Below are 17,702 nucleotides of genomic sequence, written 5' to 3' on the forward strand. Positions count from 1 at the left end.
AATTGTTGACTAAGATGGGATTCAGCTGGTGGAAGGAATACTGGCCACCCAAATGCTAGGAAGGAATCTTTTTTCCTAGCACTTGAGTGTTTTCTTTGGAGTTTAGTGAGTGGTGAATTCTTTTGGCATAGATACTCCACCATCTGTCTATTAGCACAAGGACTTCCCATCTACTGGCTATATGCCACCCTCATTTTGGACTTAGAGTTGTAGAGAGCAGAGACCACTGCTTCAGTAAGTAAAAAATAGAGGGAATTTCAGTTCCTGACAGAAATCCTGTGTGGAGTCAGACCTGCCCTTATAACTCAGCCACCAATGTTCATCAGCACCAGGAACTGGTAGCAAGAAACTGCTGTTTGCCTGATCTGCTTTTGATATCATATAATCCCAGCTACAAAATTTCAGTTAGATGGAGGAAATAAGTTCAAGAGATCTGTTGTTCTACACGGGGACTATAGTTAATAACAATGTATTGCATTCTTGAAAATTGCTAAGAGAGTGGATTTTAAGTATTTTCACTACAAAAAAAGTATGTGAGGTAATACATGTGTTAATTAGCTCAATTTAGCCATTCCACAATACAAAATATTTCAGAACAACATGTACATGATAAATATATATATTTGTCAATATATAATTTTATTTGTCAATTTAAAAAAATAAAGTTTTGAAATGAGTAAATGGTAGTTCATATAGGTGAAATAGGAAAGGTTCTTGATCTTCAATAATAAAGAGAATATAGTCAGGTGGTGCATAATGATGGTTTGGTCAAAAATGTACTGAAGATGAGGTCTTGCTATTTTGCCCTAGCTGGTCTTGAACTCCTGGCCTCAGGCAATCATCCCATCTCAGCATGGCCTGTAGCTGGGATTACAGGCTCAAACTATCATGCCTGGAAGCATGAATGATTGTATTGTCTTTATAGCTGAACATTTCTATCTAAATTGTTGCTGCTGAAGTGCTCAAAGAGATTCCTTGTTCTCTGGTGTTTAGTTTTACTCCAAAATGCCTTTTTCATTCAGGTTCAATAATTAAATCTTAATATATTCTGTATCTCATTGTAGACTGACTTTCTGTTTCTTGACACAGCAGGTGATTAGGCTGAATGGACTGGACTTCTTTTGGAAATTGTTTATGTGCTTTTATTTGTCTTCCCATTTGTGTTTCAGTACCAATTCTGCTTGGTGCTGTGTGTGGTAGGCATTTACCCACTCCTTCAGACATTTGAGTGCCTCTTAAATTCTAGTCTCTAGGCAATGCAATGAAGAATATGATATACCTTGTCTGTCATTCAAGGAATTTATGTATATATTTTTATTTATTTATTTTTTTTTTGAGACAGAGTCTTGCTTTGTTGCCCAGGCTAGAGTGAGTGCCATGGCGTCAGCCTAGCTCACAGCAACCTCAAACTCCTGGGCTCAAGCAATCCTCCTGCCTCAGCCTCCCAAGTAGCTGGGACTGTAGGCATGTGCCACCATGCCCGGCTAATTTTTTCTATATATATAAGTTGGCCAATTAATTTGTTTCTATTTATAGTAGAGATGGGGTCTCGCTCTTGCTCAGGGTGGTTTCGAACTCCTGACCTTGAGCAATCCACCCGCCTCGGCCTCCCAGAGTGCTAGGATTACAGGCGTGAGCCACCGCGCCCGGCCTGGAATTTATATTTTAAACATTCAAGGGGTATAGGTGGGAATGTACAGAAGTTAACTTTTTTTTTTTTTTTTGAGACTGTCTTGCTCTGTTGCCTGGGCTAGATTTAGGCTCTGCTGCCTAAATCAAAAGTAAAATTCCATTTAATGAACATGGTAGAACTTCAGAATAGCTTCTTAAATTCAAATTATATTTTACTAGCAACCTGTTGCTATAGCAGTATCTTAAATAAAGCAAACGTTCTTAATTATACTGATGTATTGCCAATAACATTTGGGAATGGGAACTGTACAGTAGGCTGTTATTTTTTTTTCCAGAGATGGGCAGGAAATCTCTGTTGTAGGAAGACACAAAATTCAAAAATTGAGATGCTTATTAAGAAAGTTAAATGTTGTTAAACTTTATCTCAATCCCAGTGCCACCTTTATTTTTTTCAAACTTGTTTCTGTACTTTATATTTTGACACCAAACTTACAAATAAGATAAAACCGTATAATTGCTATACTAAAATGACTGGTTGAATAACTTAACTCTGAGGAAGGGATTTATAGAAAACAATTTGTACTGCCAATTAAAAAATACATTTAAAAACACACTTTTAGGCCAGGTGCAGTGGCTGAAACCTGTAATCCTAGCACTCTAGGAGGCTGAGGCAGGAGGATCGCTCAAAGTCAGGAGTTTGAAGCCAGCCTGAGCAAGAGCGAGACCCCGTCTGTACTAAAAATAGAAAGAAATTAATTGGCCAACTAAAAATATATAGAAAAAATGTAATTTTTTCTATATATTTGAAAAATATATGGGCATGGTGGTGCATGCCTGTAGTCCCAGCTACTTAAGAGGCTGAGGCAGAAGGATTGCTTTGAGCCCAGGAGTTAGAGGTTGCTGTGAGCTAGGTTGACACCACGGCACTCTGGTCCAGGCAACCGGGTAAGACTCTGTCTCAAAAATAAACAACAGGCCGCGCGCGGTGGCTCACGCCTGTAATCCTAGCACTTTGGGAGGCCGAGGCGGCGGATCGCTCAAGGTCAGGAGTTCGAAACCAGCCTGAGCGAGACCCCGTCTCTACCAAAAATAGAAAGAAATTAATTGGCCAACTAAAAATATATATACAAAAAATTAGCCGGGCATGGTGGCTCGTGCCTGTAGTCCCAGCTACTCGGGAGGCTGAGGCAGTAGGATCGCTGAGCCCAGGAGATTGAGGTTGCTGTGAGCCAGGCTGACGCCATGGCACTCACTCTAGCCTGGGCAATAAAGTGAGACTCTGTCTCAAAAAAAAAAAAAATAAATAAACAACAAAAAACACACACCTTTATAAAATTCATTTATAGGTCTTAATAGTTTTTATGGCATTTAAAAACTAATAGACTTTACTGTTAATAACTGTTGTAGTTTTAAAATGTAATCTAAAACTAGTCTTTCCCCAGAACTTGTTTTTATCTCAAAAACCAAGCTGAGGGAAAATGGAATATAGTATGATTTCCTGCCTTGTGATTTTCAGGCATCTCTACCCAATAACAAGTCTCAAGTTTCTGGGCTCTTATGTTAAAATAGCTAAGAAGCTGACATCTGATTATAGAGCATTATTACAGGTCGATCAGTCTCTGACTAGAAAGCTTTATGGTGAGTTTTATTACTTCAGGCAGCCTTTTAAAACATACTCTTTCAAAGTTTCTTCTATTACCTTTGGGACCCTGGTAGCAAACATCAGCTGAAAACATATCAACATCTTGTCAGATGGTCTAATATAATTCTGGAACATTTATGACTTCAAGAGCTTATTCCAAGTATAACATAATTGTTTTAAGGTACAAAAATTGGCCTTGAATCTTTTTTGAAAAATAACAATGAAATTTTTACCTTGAAATATTTTTGTTGGCCAGGCACAGTGGCTCATGCCTGTAATCCTAGCACTCTGGGAGGCCGAGGCGGGTGGATTGCTTAAGGTCAGGAGTTCAAAACCAGCCTGAGCGAGACCCTGTCTCTACTAAAAAAATAGAAGGAAACTAATTGACCAACTCAAAATATATAGAAAAAATTAGTCGGGCATGGTGGCGCATGCCTGTAGTCCCAGCTACTCAGGAGACTGAGGCAGTAGGATCACTTGAGCCCAGGAAATTGAGGTTGCTGTGAATTAAGCTGATGCCACGGCACTCACTCTAGCCTGAGCAACAAAGTGAGACTCTGTCTCAAAAAAAAACAACAAAAAACATTTTTGTTGCTCACAAAATTAGTACATGATACTCGTTTACCTTACTTTGTTGCCCAGGCTAGAGTGAGTGCCATGGCGTCAGCCTAGCTCACAGCAACCTCAAACTCCTGGGCTCAAACTCCTGGGCTCCTCCTGCCTCAGCCTCCCGAGTAGCTGGGACTACAGGCATGTGCCACTATGCCCGGCTAATTTATTGTATATATATTTTTAGTTGGTCAATTAATTTCTTTCTATTTTTAGTAGAGACAGGGTCTTGCTCAGGCTGGTTTTGAACTCCTGACCTTGAGCAATCCACCCTCCTCGGCCTTCCAGAGTGCTAGGATTACAGTCGTGAGCCACCACGCCCCGCCCGTGACTCACTTTTAAATACATTCATTTACACCGAAGAAATCCAAAATACTTTAAGTTAAAGATTCTTAACTTAAGTCTACTTCTCTCTGACTATGAAGGAATGCTTCTAAAAGAACTTTACCAGTAGGACAGAGAATATTGGTAACAGTATAAATTTTATTCATGGATAAAAGTTACATTTATGTTGAATAAATTTCCTTTTTTCTTTCTTAAGGAATTGAATGATCTGGCACGGGATCCCCCAGCACAATGTTCAGCAGGTCCTGTTGGAGATGACAGTAAGTATTTCAAAGGAATAGAGAAGTAAAATAGAACAGTCTGTCTCTAGGGAATCTGAGACAGATAAAATATATATCTCCTAAGGTTACTTTGTGTGAAGAGATAAATATGCTATAGGAAAGAGGCAGAGTTTACCCTTAAGTTACCCATGAAAAAAGCAGTTCTGTGTCCATGCCATCATTTTCTGTGGTGTTCATTACATTTTGAACATCTTCTACCAGGCATTGTCTGTGTAGTTTGTTCTTGTCCCTTCCTACCTGTCTTTCATCTCTTCTGGATATTTTCCTGGAGTAAAATACTTGAGCTTTTATGTACAACTGGCTTTTTTTTGAGACAGAGTCTTGTTTTGTTGCCCAGGCTAGAGTGCCGTGGCATCAGCCTAGCTCACAGCAACCTCAATCTCCTGGGCTCAAGCAATCCTGCTGCCTCAGCCTCCCGAGTAGCTGGGACTATAGTCATGTGCCACCATGCCCAGCTAATTTTTTCTATATATATTAGTTGGCCAATTAATTTCTTTCTATTTAAAGTAGAGACGGGGTCTCACTCTTGCTCAGGCAGGTTTCGAACTCCTGACCTCGAGCAGTCTGCCCGCCTCAGCCTCCCGGAGTGCTAGGATTACAGGCGTGAGCCACCACGCCCGGCCTACAACTGGCTATTGTTCTTGGAGTAAGAGAAGTAAGACTAAAGATGATAGTGTGTGTGTCTGTGTCTGACTGTCTTTATATGGGCTCATAATTGTGAAAGCAGGTATAATTTATTTTTAATGTCCAGTTTATCTGTTTAATCCTGTCTAATTTATAAGATCTTAATTACAAAAATTGGATTGTAATTTTCCTTATGTTCTACTTTTTCTCAACATAACTTTCCCCCATACTATCTTTTAAAAGTTTTTAAAAATTAATTTATTATTATTATTTTTGTAGACAAAAATAATCACTTTGTCACCCAGCTAGAGTACAGTTGGATGATGATAGCTCACTGCAACCTCAAACTCTTGGGCTCAAGCGATCCCATTGCTTCAGCCTCCCAAGCAGCTGGGACGACAGGTGTGTACCATCACACCTGGCTAATTTTTAATTTTTTATAGAGATGGGGTCTCGCTATGTACCTAAGCTGATCTTGAGCTCCTGGTGTCAAAGAATCCTCCCACTTTGGCCTTCCAAAGTGCTGGGATTACAGGTGTGAGCCACCTCGCTTAGCTCTCATAGTGTCTTTTAACTTTTTTTAAATGGGATATTTGAATACTATGCTTCATGACATAAAACCAAATTTACAAACAATTGTAACATTTAGCAATTTTTAAAAAAATGAGCATACTTGGAAACATTTGTGTAAGAAAAGTATATAAATTAAGACCAAAATGAATATGAAATAGATTAGCTTGTATATAAATTATTTTTTCTGACTTTTCATAAGAATATTTTATCTGTTCCGCTAAATTCTTAAGATTCAAAGCAAGGCCCTTTTATTTTACAAGGATTACTGTACAGGCAAAACAGATGAATATTATAAATTATGAATCTTGGTACATGTGATGAAAAATCTCTGTTATTATTAATATATTCTGACCCATCCAGCATGAGTAACTATAGTATTTGGTACCAAACAGGAGAGCCTAAGTAATTAAACCATACAGAAGGATTAAGTGCTCTTATACACATTATTTCATGTAAGCCTTACAATAGCTCTTTTAGGTGAATGGGTTAGAAATTTTAAACTATTTTAGACAAGAGTCCCAGGAAAGGACTTACAGATTCCCAAAGCAGGGTCATTCTCAGGTTTTCTGATTCTAGTTTCCACATTCTACTGTGTAATATGGTCAACCTGCATCAGTGTGCTCTTTTCATTCAGTTGGTTTTGTTTAACATAAATTCCTCAAAATTGAGAATGGCTTAAAAACTTTAATTAAAAATGGTTCAAGTCTGGGCATTTGATTTCATTTTTGAAGTTTGTGTTAGCATGCTAAAGTAATTTTTCTTTGCTTTGCTCCTACCTTACTTAGCGCTATTACATTCCTTTTTCTCAAATTGAAAAATTGTTACCCTGGAGAGTTAAACTCCCCCCAAAGCATAAGCAATAAAAGAAAAAAAATAGATAAATTAGATTTCATAAAATTAAAAAGTTGGTGCAAATGATGCCATCAAGAAAATGATAAAAATGTATAGAATGGGAGAAAAATTTTACAACTCATATCTGATAAGGGACATATCCAATATATATTGAATATTTAAAAAATTTTTATAACTCTAAATATTAAAAAACCCATTTTAGGCTGGGCACAGTAGCTCATACCTGTAATCCCACCACTTGGGGAGGCTGAGGTAGGATGATCACTTGAGGCCAGAAGTTAGAGACCAGCCTAGGCAACATAGCAAGACTCCATCTCTAAAAAATACTTAAAAATTAGGTGAGTATTGTGGTGCTTCTCAAGTATAATCCCACCTACTTGAGAGGCTGAGACAGGAGAATCACTTGAGCCCAAGAGTTTGAGGTTGCAGTGAGCTATGCTGCTACCACTGCACTCTAACCCAGCTAACAGAGCAAGACTCTGTTTCAAAAAGAAGAAAAAAACCTATTTTAAAAATGGGCAAAGGATCTGAATATATATTTCTCCAAAGAAGATATGCAAATGGCCAATAAGCGCTTAAAAAGATGTTTAAAATCATTTGTCACTAGAGAAATACAAATCAAAACTACCGTGAGATATGAGTGGATTAATAAAATACGGCATGTGTATACCATGGAGTTCTACTCAGCCACACAAAACAATGGTGATGTAGAATGTCTTGTATTCTGGATATAGCTGGAGCCCATTCTACTCAGTTACATATCACAAGAATGGAAAAACCAGCACCGCATGTACTCACCATCAAATTGGTATTAACTGATCAACACAGTGCACATATAATAGTAACATTTATTGGGAGTCGCACAGATGGGAGGGGGAATGATGTGGGGATATACACACCTAATGGATGCGGTGTGTACTGTCTTGGGATGGACACACTTGAAGCTCTGACTGGGGTGGAGCAAAAGCAATATATGTAACCTAAACATTTGTAACCCTGTAATATGCTGAAATAAAAAAACAAAACAGAGCTGAAATACTACTTCATACCCACCAGGATGGTTGGAATCAAAAAGTCAGTAAGTGGTGGGGCACAGCCTGTAATTCTAGCACTCTGGGAGGCTGAGGCTAGAGGATTGCTCAAGGTCGGGAGTTCTAGACCAGCCTGAGCAAGAGTGAGACCCTGTCTTTACCAAAAATAGAAATTAATTGGCCAACTAAAAATATATAGAAAAAACTAGCTGGGCATGGTAGTGGATGCCTGTAGTCCCATCTACTCAGGAGGCTGAGGCAGAAGGATTCCTTGAGCCCAGGAGTTTGAGGTTGCTGTGAGCTAGGCTGATGCTACTGCACTCTAGCCCAGGCAACAGAGTGAGACTCTGTCTCAAAAAAAAAAAAAAAAGTCAGTAAGGATGGGGATATTGCTGGTGGAAATGTAAAATGGTACAGCCGGTTTGAACAGTCTGATGGTTCATTAAAAAGTAAAACAGAATTGCCGTACACAACCCAGTAATTTGGCTTCTAGATATGTATCTAAGAGAAGTGAAGACATACATTCACATAAAAACTTGTGCATGATTCTTTCTTTTTCTTTTTTTTCTTGAGACAGTGTCTTGCTCTGTCACACTGGGTAGAGTGCAGTGGTGTCATCATATATCACTGCAATCTCAAACTCTAGGCTCAAGAATCCTCTTGTCTGGGCCTCCTGAGTATCTGAGACTATAGACACGCGCCACCCTACCTGGCTAATTTTTCTGTTTTTAGTAGAGCTGGAGTCTCACTGTTGCTCAGGCTGGTCTTGAATTCCTGAGCTCAAGCAATCCTCCCGCCTCGGCCTCCCAGAGTGCTAGGATTACTGGTATGAGCCACGGTGCCTGGCAAAAGAATTATTCTTTATATGTATATATATATATTTTTTTTTTTTCTTATTTTATTTTTGGGAGTTCTGGACAGGAAAAAGAATTATTCTTAATAGCCAAAAACTGGAAACAACCCAAATGCCCACCAGGTGATGAGAAGGGATAGATAAAATGTAGCATATTTGTACAGTGGAACATTCTTCAGCAATAAGAAAGGAATGAAGTACTGATACATATCACATCATGGATGAACCTTGAAAACATTATACTGAGTGAGAGAAGCCAAACACAAAGGACCATTTTTTTTTTAAGAGAGAGATGGGGGTCTCGTTCCATCACCCAGGCTGGAGTGCAGTGGTGTAGTCATAGCTCACTGCAGCTCCAAACTCCTGGGCTTAAGTGATCCTCCTATCTTAGCCTCCAAGTAGCTGAGACTTACAAGCACACACCACCACACCCAGCTCAAAAGACCATATATTGTATGAATTCGTGTATATAAAATATCCAGAATAGGCATAGAGACAGAAAATAAGATAAATGGTTGCATAGGACTGGAGTTTTGGGTAGAATGGGGAGTGACTGCTAATGGCTTTTTGGGGGGTATGAAAGTGTTCTAAAATTGATTATGGTGATTGGTTGCACCATTCTGTCAGTGTAATAAAAACCATTGAATTGTATATTTCAATGGGTGAATCATATGGTTATGTGAATTATATCTCACTACAGCTGTGTAAAAAATAATGATCTCTCCCTAATTTCTAGTTTCCTATTCAACTTGAGTATCCTGGGTCAGATTCTCAATTGTCAATAGTACTTATCTTCTTTTTTTTTTTTTTTTTTAAGACTAGTCAAGTGCAGTAGTGAGGAGGGGGGAAAATAGTAGAACAAGGAGTTCAATCTGCAACTGACCGTGAACAGTCACGTGAGATAACTCATTACCTTCGGACCAGCCAGTACTTATCTTCTTAAAGAGAATAAGGATAATCTTTTTTGCAGGAACAGTGTAACTAGCTTCCTTAAACTTGGTCATCTCAGCAGTACTTGCTGCTGATAAACATTCTACTTAAAAATTTTGTGGGCCGGGCGCGGTGGCTCACGCCTGTAATCCTAGCTCTCTGGGAGGCCGAGGCGGGCGGATTGCTCGAGGTCAGGAGTTCGAAACCAGCCTGAGCAAGAGCGAGACCCCGTCTCTACTATAAATAGAAAGAAACTAATTGGCCAACTAATATATATAGAAAAAATTAGCCGGGCATGGTGGCGCATGCCTGTAGTCCCAGCTACTTGGGAGGCTGAGACAGAAGGATTGCTTGAGCCCAGGAGTTTGAGGTTGCTGTGAGCTAGGCTGACGCCACGGCACTCACTCTAGCCTAGGCAACAAAGTGAGACTCTGTCTCAAAAAAAAAAAAAAAAAAATTTTGTGGGCCAGATGCAGTAGCTCACTCCTGTAATCCTAGCTAGCACTCTGGGAGATAGATGGAGGTGGGAGGATGGCTTGAGCTCAGGAGTTGGAAAGCAGCTGTAGCAAGAGTGAGACCCCATCTCTAAAAAAAGAAAAGAAAAATTAGCCAGGTATGGTGTGCGGACCTGTAGTCCCAACTACGCAGGAGGCTAAGGCAGAAAGATTGACTGAGCCCAGGAATTTGAGGTTGCAGTGAACTGTGATAATGCCACTGCACTGTATCCAGGCAAGCAAGACTCTTCCTCAAAAAAAAAAAAAAAAAATTTTTTTTTGTGGATGTTCAAGAACATTTGAAGATGAATTACTGTCAAGAAAAGGTCTTGATCAGGTGTTCCTGATGAACCACATAAGGATACGCAAAGTGTAATTGTACTTTCATGTCTCTTTTAAAAGCCATCTTTTGTTATAAGGAGATTCAATTTAATCTTGGGAGGAGGAAGAGAGAAAATGTTGGCTTTTTGTAACTTTGAGCTCCTTTTGACTGTCCTACTACTCAAATCCCTCAGCACCACATGTTATTGATATTTAGTGTAAAAATAAAATGGAGACTAGTTTTATTTTAAAACATACTGCAAAGATCTGGTAAGCAAGAAGGAATGTACTTCCTGAAAGAAGTAGTAAGCTGAAGTTTTATTGGTCATGTAATCTGCTTCATTTTCTTTTTTTTTTTTTTTTTTGAGACAGAGTCTCGCTTGTTGCCCAGGCTAGAGTGAGTGCCGTGGCGTCAGCCTAGCTCACAGCAACCTCAAACTCCTGGGCTCAAGTAATCCTTCTGCCTCACCCTCCCAAGTAGCTGGGACTACAGGCATGCACCACCATGCCCGGCTAATTTTATATATATATATTAGTTGGCCAATTAATTTCTTTCTATTTATAGTAGAGACGGGGTCTTGCTCTTGCTCAGGCTGGTTTCAAACTCCTGACCTTGAGCAATCCACCCGCCTCGGCCTCGCAGAGTGCTAGGATTACAGGCTTGAGCCACCTCGCCCAGCCTTCATTTTCTTTTATTTTGAACATTTGGTGAATGTGACTTTTGAGATCTGTACATTTAGATGTTGGTCTCCAGAGATTCAGTCTCAAACTAACAAATATTCTTACTAGCCCCTTTAACCTCAAGGCTTCATCCAGAATACTAAAGAATAATCATGGCTGTGAACTTCATATTTAGACTCTCATAAAATAGAGTGTAGCTTTTAGTTTGTGTGATTTGGTTTGACAATATCAAACCAAAGTGGTAGTAGAAGTTTGGTTGTTATTATCACAACTTTTTATTTTGTATTTTGGTACCATGAATTTTTATTTTGAACAGCTTCCAAGATCATTAAATGAAAGTTTTTTGAAATAGATGTTTACGTAAAATATAGCAATATTTTATGCTTATGAGCCAGTATTTCATTTATTAATTGTTTATGGAGTTCTTTGTATTCGAAACCTCTAGTAATTCTTGAACTATTTACAAGACAATTGTAATTTGAGGCTGCCTAAATATTCTTTCACTATGTTCTCTCATTTATACTTCCACCTAGGAGAGCTAGGAGTCTAGGAAGGATTCCAGAGGGTGACCTAAATCAGTGATTCCGATAGGTATTCTTTTTTTTTTTAAGAGCTAGGATCTCACTTTGTCACCCATGTTGGAGTGCAGTGACGTGATCGTAGCTCACTGCGGCCCCAATCTCTTGGGCTTAGGGGATCCTCCTGCCTCAGCCACACCCAGCTAATTTTTTTTATTTTAGGTAAAGATGAGGTATGTTGCCCAGGTGGTCTCAAACTCCTGGGCTCAGCGGGAGTGGTGGCTTATGCCTATAATCCTAGCACTCTGGGAGGCCTAGGTGGGTGGATTGTTTGAGCTCAGGAGTTCGAGGCCAGCCTGAGCAAGAGTGAGACCCCGTCTTTACTAAAAAAAAAAAAAAAAAAGAAAGAAATTAGCTAGACAACTTAAAACATATAGAAAAAATTAGCTGGGCATGGTGGTGCATGCCTGTAGTTCGAGCTACTTGGGAGGCTGAGGCAGGAGTATCGCGTGAGCCCAGGAGTTTGTAGTTGCTGTGAGCGAGGCTGACAGAGTGAGACTCTGTCTCAAAAAAAAAAACAGAACTTGTCCTGATTTAAATTTTCCTAATAACTTCTTAAGTGTGGTAATATTTTTAACAAGATAAGAAAGGATTGATCTTCAAACAAGCAAGAAGAAAGAATTAGTACTTTAATAGTAAATGGAAAATTTAAAATTAACTCAGTAGGCTGGCACGGTGGCTCACGCCTGTAATCCTAGCTCTCTGGGAGGCCGAGGCAGGCGGATTGCTCGAGGTCAGGAGTTCAAAAGCAGCCTGAGCAAGAGCGAGACCCCATCTCTACTATAAATAGAAAGAAATTAATTGGCCAACTAATATATAGAGAAAAAATTAGCCGAGCATGGTGGCGAATGCCTGTAGTCCCAGCTACTTGGGAGGCTGAGGGAGGAGGATTGCTTGAGCCCAGGAGACTGAGGTTGCTGTGAGCTAGACTGATGCCACGGCACTCGCTCTAGCCTGAGCAACAAAGTGAGACTCTGTCTAAAAAAAAATTAACTCAATAATTTCAATATTTCTATATTAATTGCTTTCTAAAAAAATTTAATTTTTTTTAATAGCAAACTTAAGGAACAGCACATGACAGACAACATTAAAAACACATACTCTCACATATGGGACAACTCACAAAAGTATAGTGAATGTTGATGGAATCTATGATAAAAATGCTATAAACACCATTTAGTTGCTATTAATAAGAAATTTACTTTTAAAAATCCAAATGTTACTGTTGTCCAGAAAAATTTAACAGATCTATTTATAATTGTTATAAAGTTAAATCATTGAAATTTGTTCACTGAAATATTTAGACTTGAATTAATGTTTTACGTCCCTGCATTTATGTTAAAAATTCACATACAAATGAAAATGGAAAAGCTACCAATACCTGATTTCTGTTCCCTGTTTTTCTACTTGCATATACTTTAGTACCTTTAGACTTCATGAGGAAAAAATATCTAACATTCAGAACTACCAATAATAGGAATAAGAGATTTATTATTTATATTTTAGAGGCCAGATCTCACTTTTTTTTTTTTTTTTTTTTTTTTTAAGCAAATCCATCACAGGGTTGGAAAGACACCCCTCAGCACAGACTCTCCTCAGGCCAGACAACCCTGTGTCGGCCTGTCTGTAAGGATGTAGACTTATGAGTTAGCCTGCTGTGGGAGCCAATCTTTGATGCAGGAAAGGCTTAAGAGAGATCTCTTTGTTTTCAAGCCTTTGCCAGCTCCAAAATATGTGGCAGACTCAGGCAGAAACTTAACAAATGTGCCAGAAAGATCTCACTCTTTCACCCAGGCTAGAGTTGCGATAGCGCGATCATAGCTCACTGCAACCTTGATTTAAAAATAGAATGAAACCTAAAAAAAATTGTTTTAGAGATGAAGTCTTGCTGTGTTTCCCATGCTGGACTCAAACTCCTGGGCTAAAGATTCTCCCGCCTCAGCCTCCTGAGTAAATGGGACTGCAGATGTGTGCCACCCTGCCCAGCTTATTTTTTATTTTTTATAGAGACAGAATCTTGCTGTGTTTGCTTAGCCTAGTCTCAAACTCCTGGCCTCAAGCAGTCCTCCAGCATTGGCCTTCCAAAGTAGTGGGATTACAGGAATGAGCCAGCACACCTAGCTGTCTTTTGTTTTTTTTTCTTTTTCGAGACAAGAGTTTCACTCTGTTTCCTGGGCTAAAGTGCCATGGCATCAGCCTGGCTCACAGCCACCTGAAACTCCTGGGCTCAAGCGATCCTCTTGCCTCAGCCTCCTGAGTAGCTGGGACTACAGGTGCGTTCTCTGCGCCTGGCTAATTTTTACTATTTTTAGCGGAGAATAGATCTGGCTCTTGCTCAGGCTGGTCTCAAACTCCTGAGCTCATGCAATCCTCCTGCCTTGGCTTCCCAGGGTGCTAGGATTACAGGCATCAGCCACTGTTCCCGGCCAAGATTAGGAAATCTGCTTGGAGATGCCTGGGATCGAATGTGGGCCCTCATATGTGCAAGGCATGTGCTCTAACACTGAGCTACATCCCCTGACGCTCAGGCTGGTCGTGAACTCCTGAGCTCAAGCAATCCTAGCACTCTGGGAGGCTGAGGCAGCAATCCTCCTGCCTTGGCCTCCCAGAGTGCTAGGATTACAGGCGTGAGCCACCTCACCCAGCCTGCCTTTTGTTTCTTTCTGCATGACATCCTAATGTCCTGTTATAGGACTTTTGGACTTATGAGCCTTTTATAGCACTTCTGTTGAAGATACTAGGACCTCTCTTAGTGGCTCAGAATGGCTTTCTCCTAGTTACTCTGCTCAAGCCATTAAATGGTTGGCAGAAAGTATGATGAGTTGATGAATTTTCCTACATACTAGTGAGGGGTAATCTAAGAAGGAAAGCCTCAGCAGTACCTGTCCTTCACCTTCAATTCCTAATAAACAGGCTGCTATTTGTGGGTTCCCTGTGGTCCCAGTGAGGGAAAAAACAACCATAGGAACCATTTCATATTAAGGAGGCTAGAGGATCTTTAGGACTTGAACTGACATTCCAATAGATTTTTATAGGCTTCTTAGTCTTCATATATCTACTTTGTGACAAGGGTTACTTGGTTTGAGTTGTTCAGAGATATGATCCCAGTGACAACTTCCCTTAGTTTTTGTTCAGATCCCAACATGAATTTGAAGTCCTAAGTAGTAGCTTGCTTGTAAGTGAACACTCTAGCTTTTCATCTCTGTGCTATACTTAGTAGCACCTCCTTAGAAATGGAACAAACACCATCATTTTCTGCATTTAAAGAGATTTTCTTATTAAACTAGTTTATAACTTATCGGAATTATTCCTAGTGCTTATAACAAAGCTTGGGATTTCAGCCAATGTTTTTTTTATTTAATGAGTGGCCAGTAATTCTAAAGACCAACACATGAGAGCTCTTAGAAATTTTTTTCTCATTTTTAAAACCAGTCTTTCCTTATTTGAGTATTATGTACCTTGACTTCACAGTTCTGCCTATACCCACATTATAAAAGAACTATGTTTATGTTATATGTAATTGTTTTGAGGAAATTATTTACCCTGTAAGGTAAGTAAATACCTGTTTAAAAGTAGAACTTAGAGCTTTGTCAAAAAGTTTGTCTCCTTGACATGAATTTTCAAGATATTTTAGCCCCAAATGCTTTTTCTTGTTCACTCTAGTTGTTTTTTTCTCTCTTCAGACTCACACTTGATTTAGGTTCCTCATCCTGCTCTTACTCATTATTATATTACTTATAAATGAACTTGGATTAGATAGGGAATGATATGTTATTATAGTGTAGATATAATGTGGATATTGCTATGTGGTGATTTTTTTCTTATTCTTTTTCAGTGTTCCATTGGCAAGCTACAATAATGGGGCCAGTAAGTATTCAGATTAATTTCAGAATAAATAGTTTATATAATTTACTCATTTTAATCCCACTTTTCTTGTCATTAACAGAATGACAGTCCATATCAGGGTGGAGTATTTTTCTTGACAATTCATTTCCCAACAGATTACCCCTTCAAACCACCTAAGGTAATTGGGATGTGGCAATTGTTTTTAATGTGCTTTCTATGATACTAATAAACCAATTTATAAAAAGTTTTCCTTTTTTATATAGGTTGCATTTACAACAAGAATTTATCATCCAAATATTAACAGTAATGGCAGCATTTGTCTTGATATTCTACGGTCACAGTGGTCTCCAGCACTAACTATTTCAAAAGGTAATAGAATTGGTACTTGATATCAAGATAAAACAATTGTGTTATCTTTTTAAGGTCCTCTGTTTTTGAAAAGATCACTCATGTTTCTTTAAAGAAGAGGTAGCAACTTCTCTTATTGTGAAATATACCTTGAGACAACTAGAAAGAGTTGAATTTTCAAGCATGAGTGTTCCTTGGTATGGGAACTAGTCTGCTGATTGTGCTGTTCAAGCGTAGGTTATGGGATGGGTACTTGGTATAAATTTTTTTAAGAGCATAAAGTAGAACACAATTTAATGTCCCTTCCAATCTTGAGATTCATGAATGGAAAGGAGAGATACTGTTCCAGAATAGGAAATATCAGCCCTTTTGAAGAATGTTTGTGCTATAAATATAGACATTAAGTTCTTGAAGAACACAATATAGGCAATTTTCTTTTCAGACTGTTAAAAGGTTTCACCAGCTCTTATCTTTAGGTTTCTATCAGGAACAGTCATCCTCTAAAATGATTAGTTTAATATAAATTTTTATGGACATCTTAACAGTTATTATTTCTGTTGTGTGTGTGTATGTGTTTGAAAATATGTAAGGAAAGTTAATTGGCCACATTTTTAATGAAAGAGCCAGTAGTTCTTAATAAGTTCCTAATTACTTACATGAGTAGGTTAGAAATTTTTTTTTTTTTTTTTTTTTTTTGAGACAGAGTCTCACTTGCTGCCCAGGCTATAGTGAGTGCCGTGGCGTCAGCCTAGCCCACAGCAACCTCAAACTCCTGGGCTCAAGTAATCCTTCTGCCTTAGCCTCCCGAGTAGCTGGGACTACAGGCATGCGCCACCATGCCTGGCTAATTTTATATATATTAGTTGGCCAATTAATTTCTTTCTATTCATAGTAGAGACGGGGTCTCGCTCTTTCTCAGGTTGGTTTCGAACTCCTGACCTCGAGCAATCCTCCCGCCTTGGCCTCCCAGAGTGCTAGGATTACTGGCGTGAGCCACCGCGCCCGGCCTAGAAATTTTTTTAATCAATGAACTGAGTGATGTAGTTTACAAACATTGTTTTATGTGTTGATTTGAAATTGTACACCCCCTCAGTAATATCCCCAGATGAAATCAAAGGTGGATTAAAAAACAAACCATAATTTATAGAAGAAAACAAAAACGAATATTTATCAGACCTCAACTTTCTATTCTGAAAGTGATGAAAGAGCTCACTAGATTTATAAAATATGAAAGCAATTGTTTAAAAGAAAAATCATTTTAAGGTACAGTTAGGAAAAAAGTCAAATATGGTAATGAGTTAATATGTTTAAAATATGAAGAATGTAAATCCATAAAAGAAGAAAACTCAGATCCCAACAGATGAATGGACAAAGAAGAACCAAAGAATAAAGAAATGGGCCGGGTGTGGTGGCTCAGGTTTGTAATCCTAGCACTCTAGGAGGCCGAGGCGGGTGGATTGCTCGAGGTCAGGAGTTCAAAACCAGCCTGAGCAAGAGTGAGACCCTGTCTCTACTATAAATAGAAAGAAATTAATTGGCCAACTAATATACATAGAAAAAATTAGCGGGACATGGTGGCACATGCCTGTAGTCCCAGCTACTCGGGAGGCTGAGGCAGCAGGATTGCTTGAGCCCAGGAGTTTGAGGTTGCTATGAGCTAGGCTGACGCCACGGCACTCACTTTAGCCTGGGCAACAAAGTGAGACTCTGTCTCAAAAAAAAAAAAAAAGTTCCCATTTTTTACGTTTTAAATTAACAAAGATCTTTAAAAAAGAAGACTAAATGCAGATGAGGTATATTAAAATGAGCACTCATATTCCACAGGTAGAGGTATGGAATTGTAGAGCCCACCCTGTGCATATTAAGAGACTTAATCATTCGTACACTTTGACCCAGTAATTCTAGTTTTGTTCATTTGTATTAAGAAAACAATCCCAAATGCTGAAAAAGGTTTGTATGCAAGTATATTTGTGACAGTGTTATTTCTGAAAATTGAAAAATTATTTCTAGGTCCAACAGTAGAGGAAGAAATAAATTGATTCTAGCATGTGCATTTAAAAGA

General features: G+C 38.9%; 1 protein-coding gene and 1 non-coding gene across 5 annotated transcripts in view; one reads left to right on the forward strand and one right to left on the reverse strand.

Moving 5' to 3' along the window:
• UBE2D2 (ubiquitin conjugating enzyme E2 D2) overlaps positions 1-17,702 on the forward strand; it is a 51,279-nt gene that overhangs the window by 23,308 nt on the left and 10,269 nt on the right. For 2 of the 4 annotated variants that reach the window (XM_075996109.1, XM_075996110.1), the window contains exons 2-5: positions 4,425-4,488; positions 15,282-15,313; positions 15,393-15,470; positions 15,556-15,661. In XM_075996109.1, coding sequence (XP_075852224.1) covers position 4,488; positions 15,282-15,313; positions 15,393-15,470; positions 15,556-15,661 — 217 coding nt within the window. In that variant the 5' untranslated portion in view covers positions 4,425-4,487. Of the gene's footprint in view, positions 1-4,125; positions 4,489-14,065; positions 15,314-15,392; positions 15,471-15,555; positions 15,662-17,702 lie in introns of those variants that run through there. The other 2 variants (XM_020282129.2, XM_075996111.1) reach the window with 2 other exon arrangements.
• Positions 13,100-13,232, reverse strand: LOC142863446 (small nucleolar RNA SNORA12). Its single transcript, XR_012914212.1, has one exon. It is a non-coding gene; the product is annotated as a small nucleolar RNA SNORA12 (small nucleolar RNA).

The sequence above is a fragment of the Microcebus murinus genome, chromosome 21 (genome assembly GCF_040939455.1).
Source record: "Microcebus murinus isolate Inina chromosome 21, M.murinus_Inina_mat1.0, whole genome shotgun sequence".
Lineage (NCBI taxonomy): Eukaryota > Metazoa > Chordata > Mammalia > Primates > Cheirogaleidae > Microcebus > Microcebus murinus.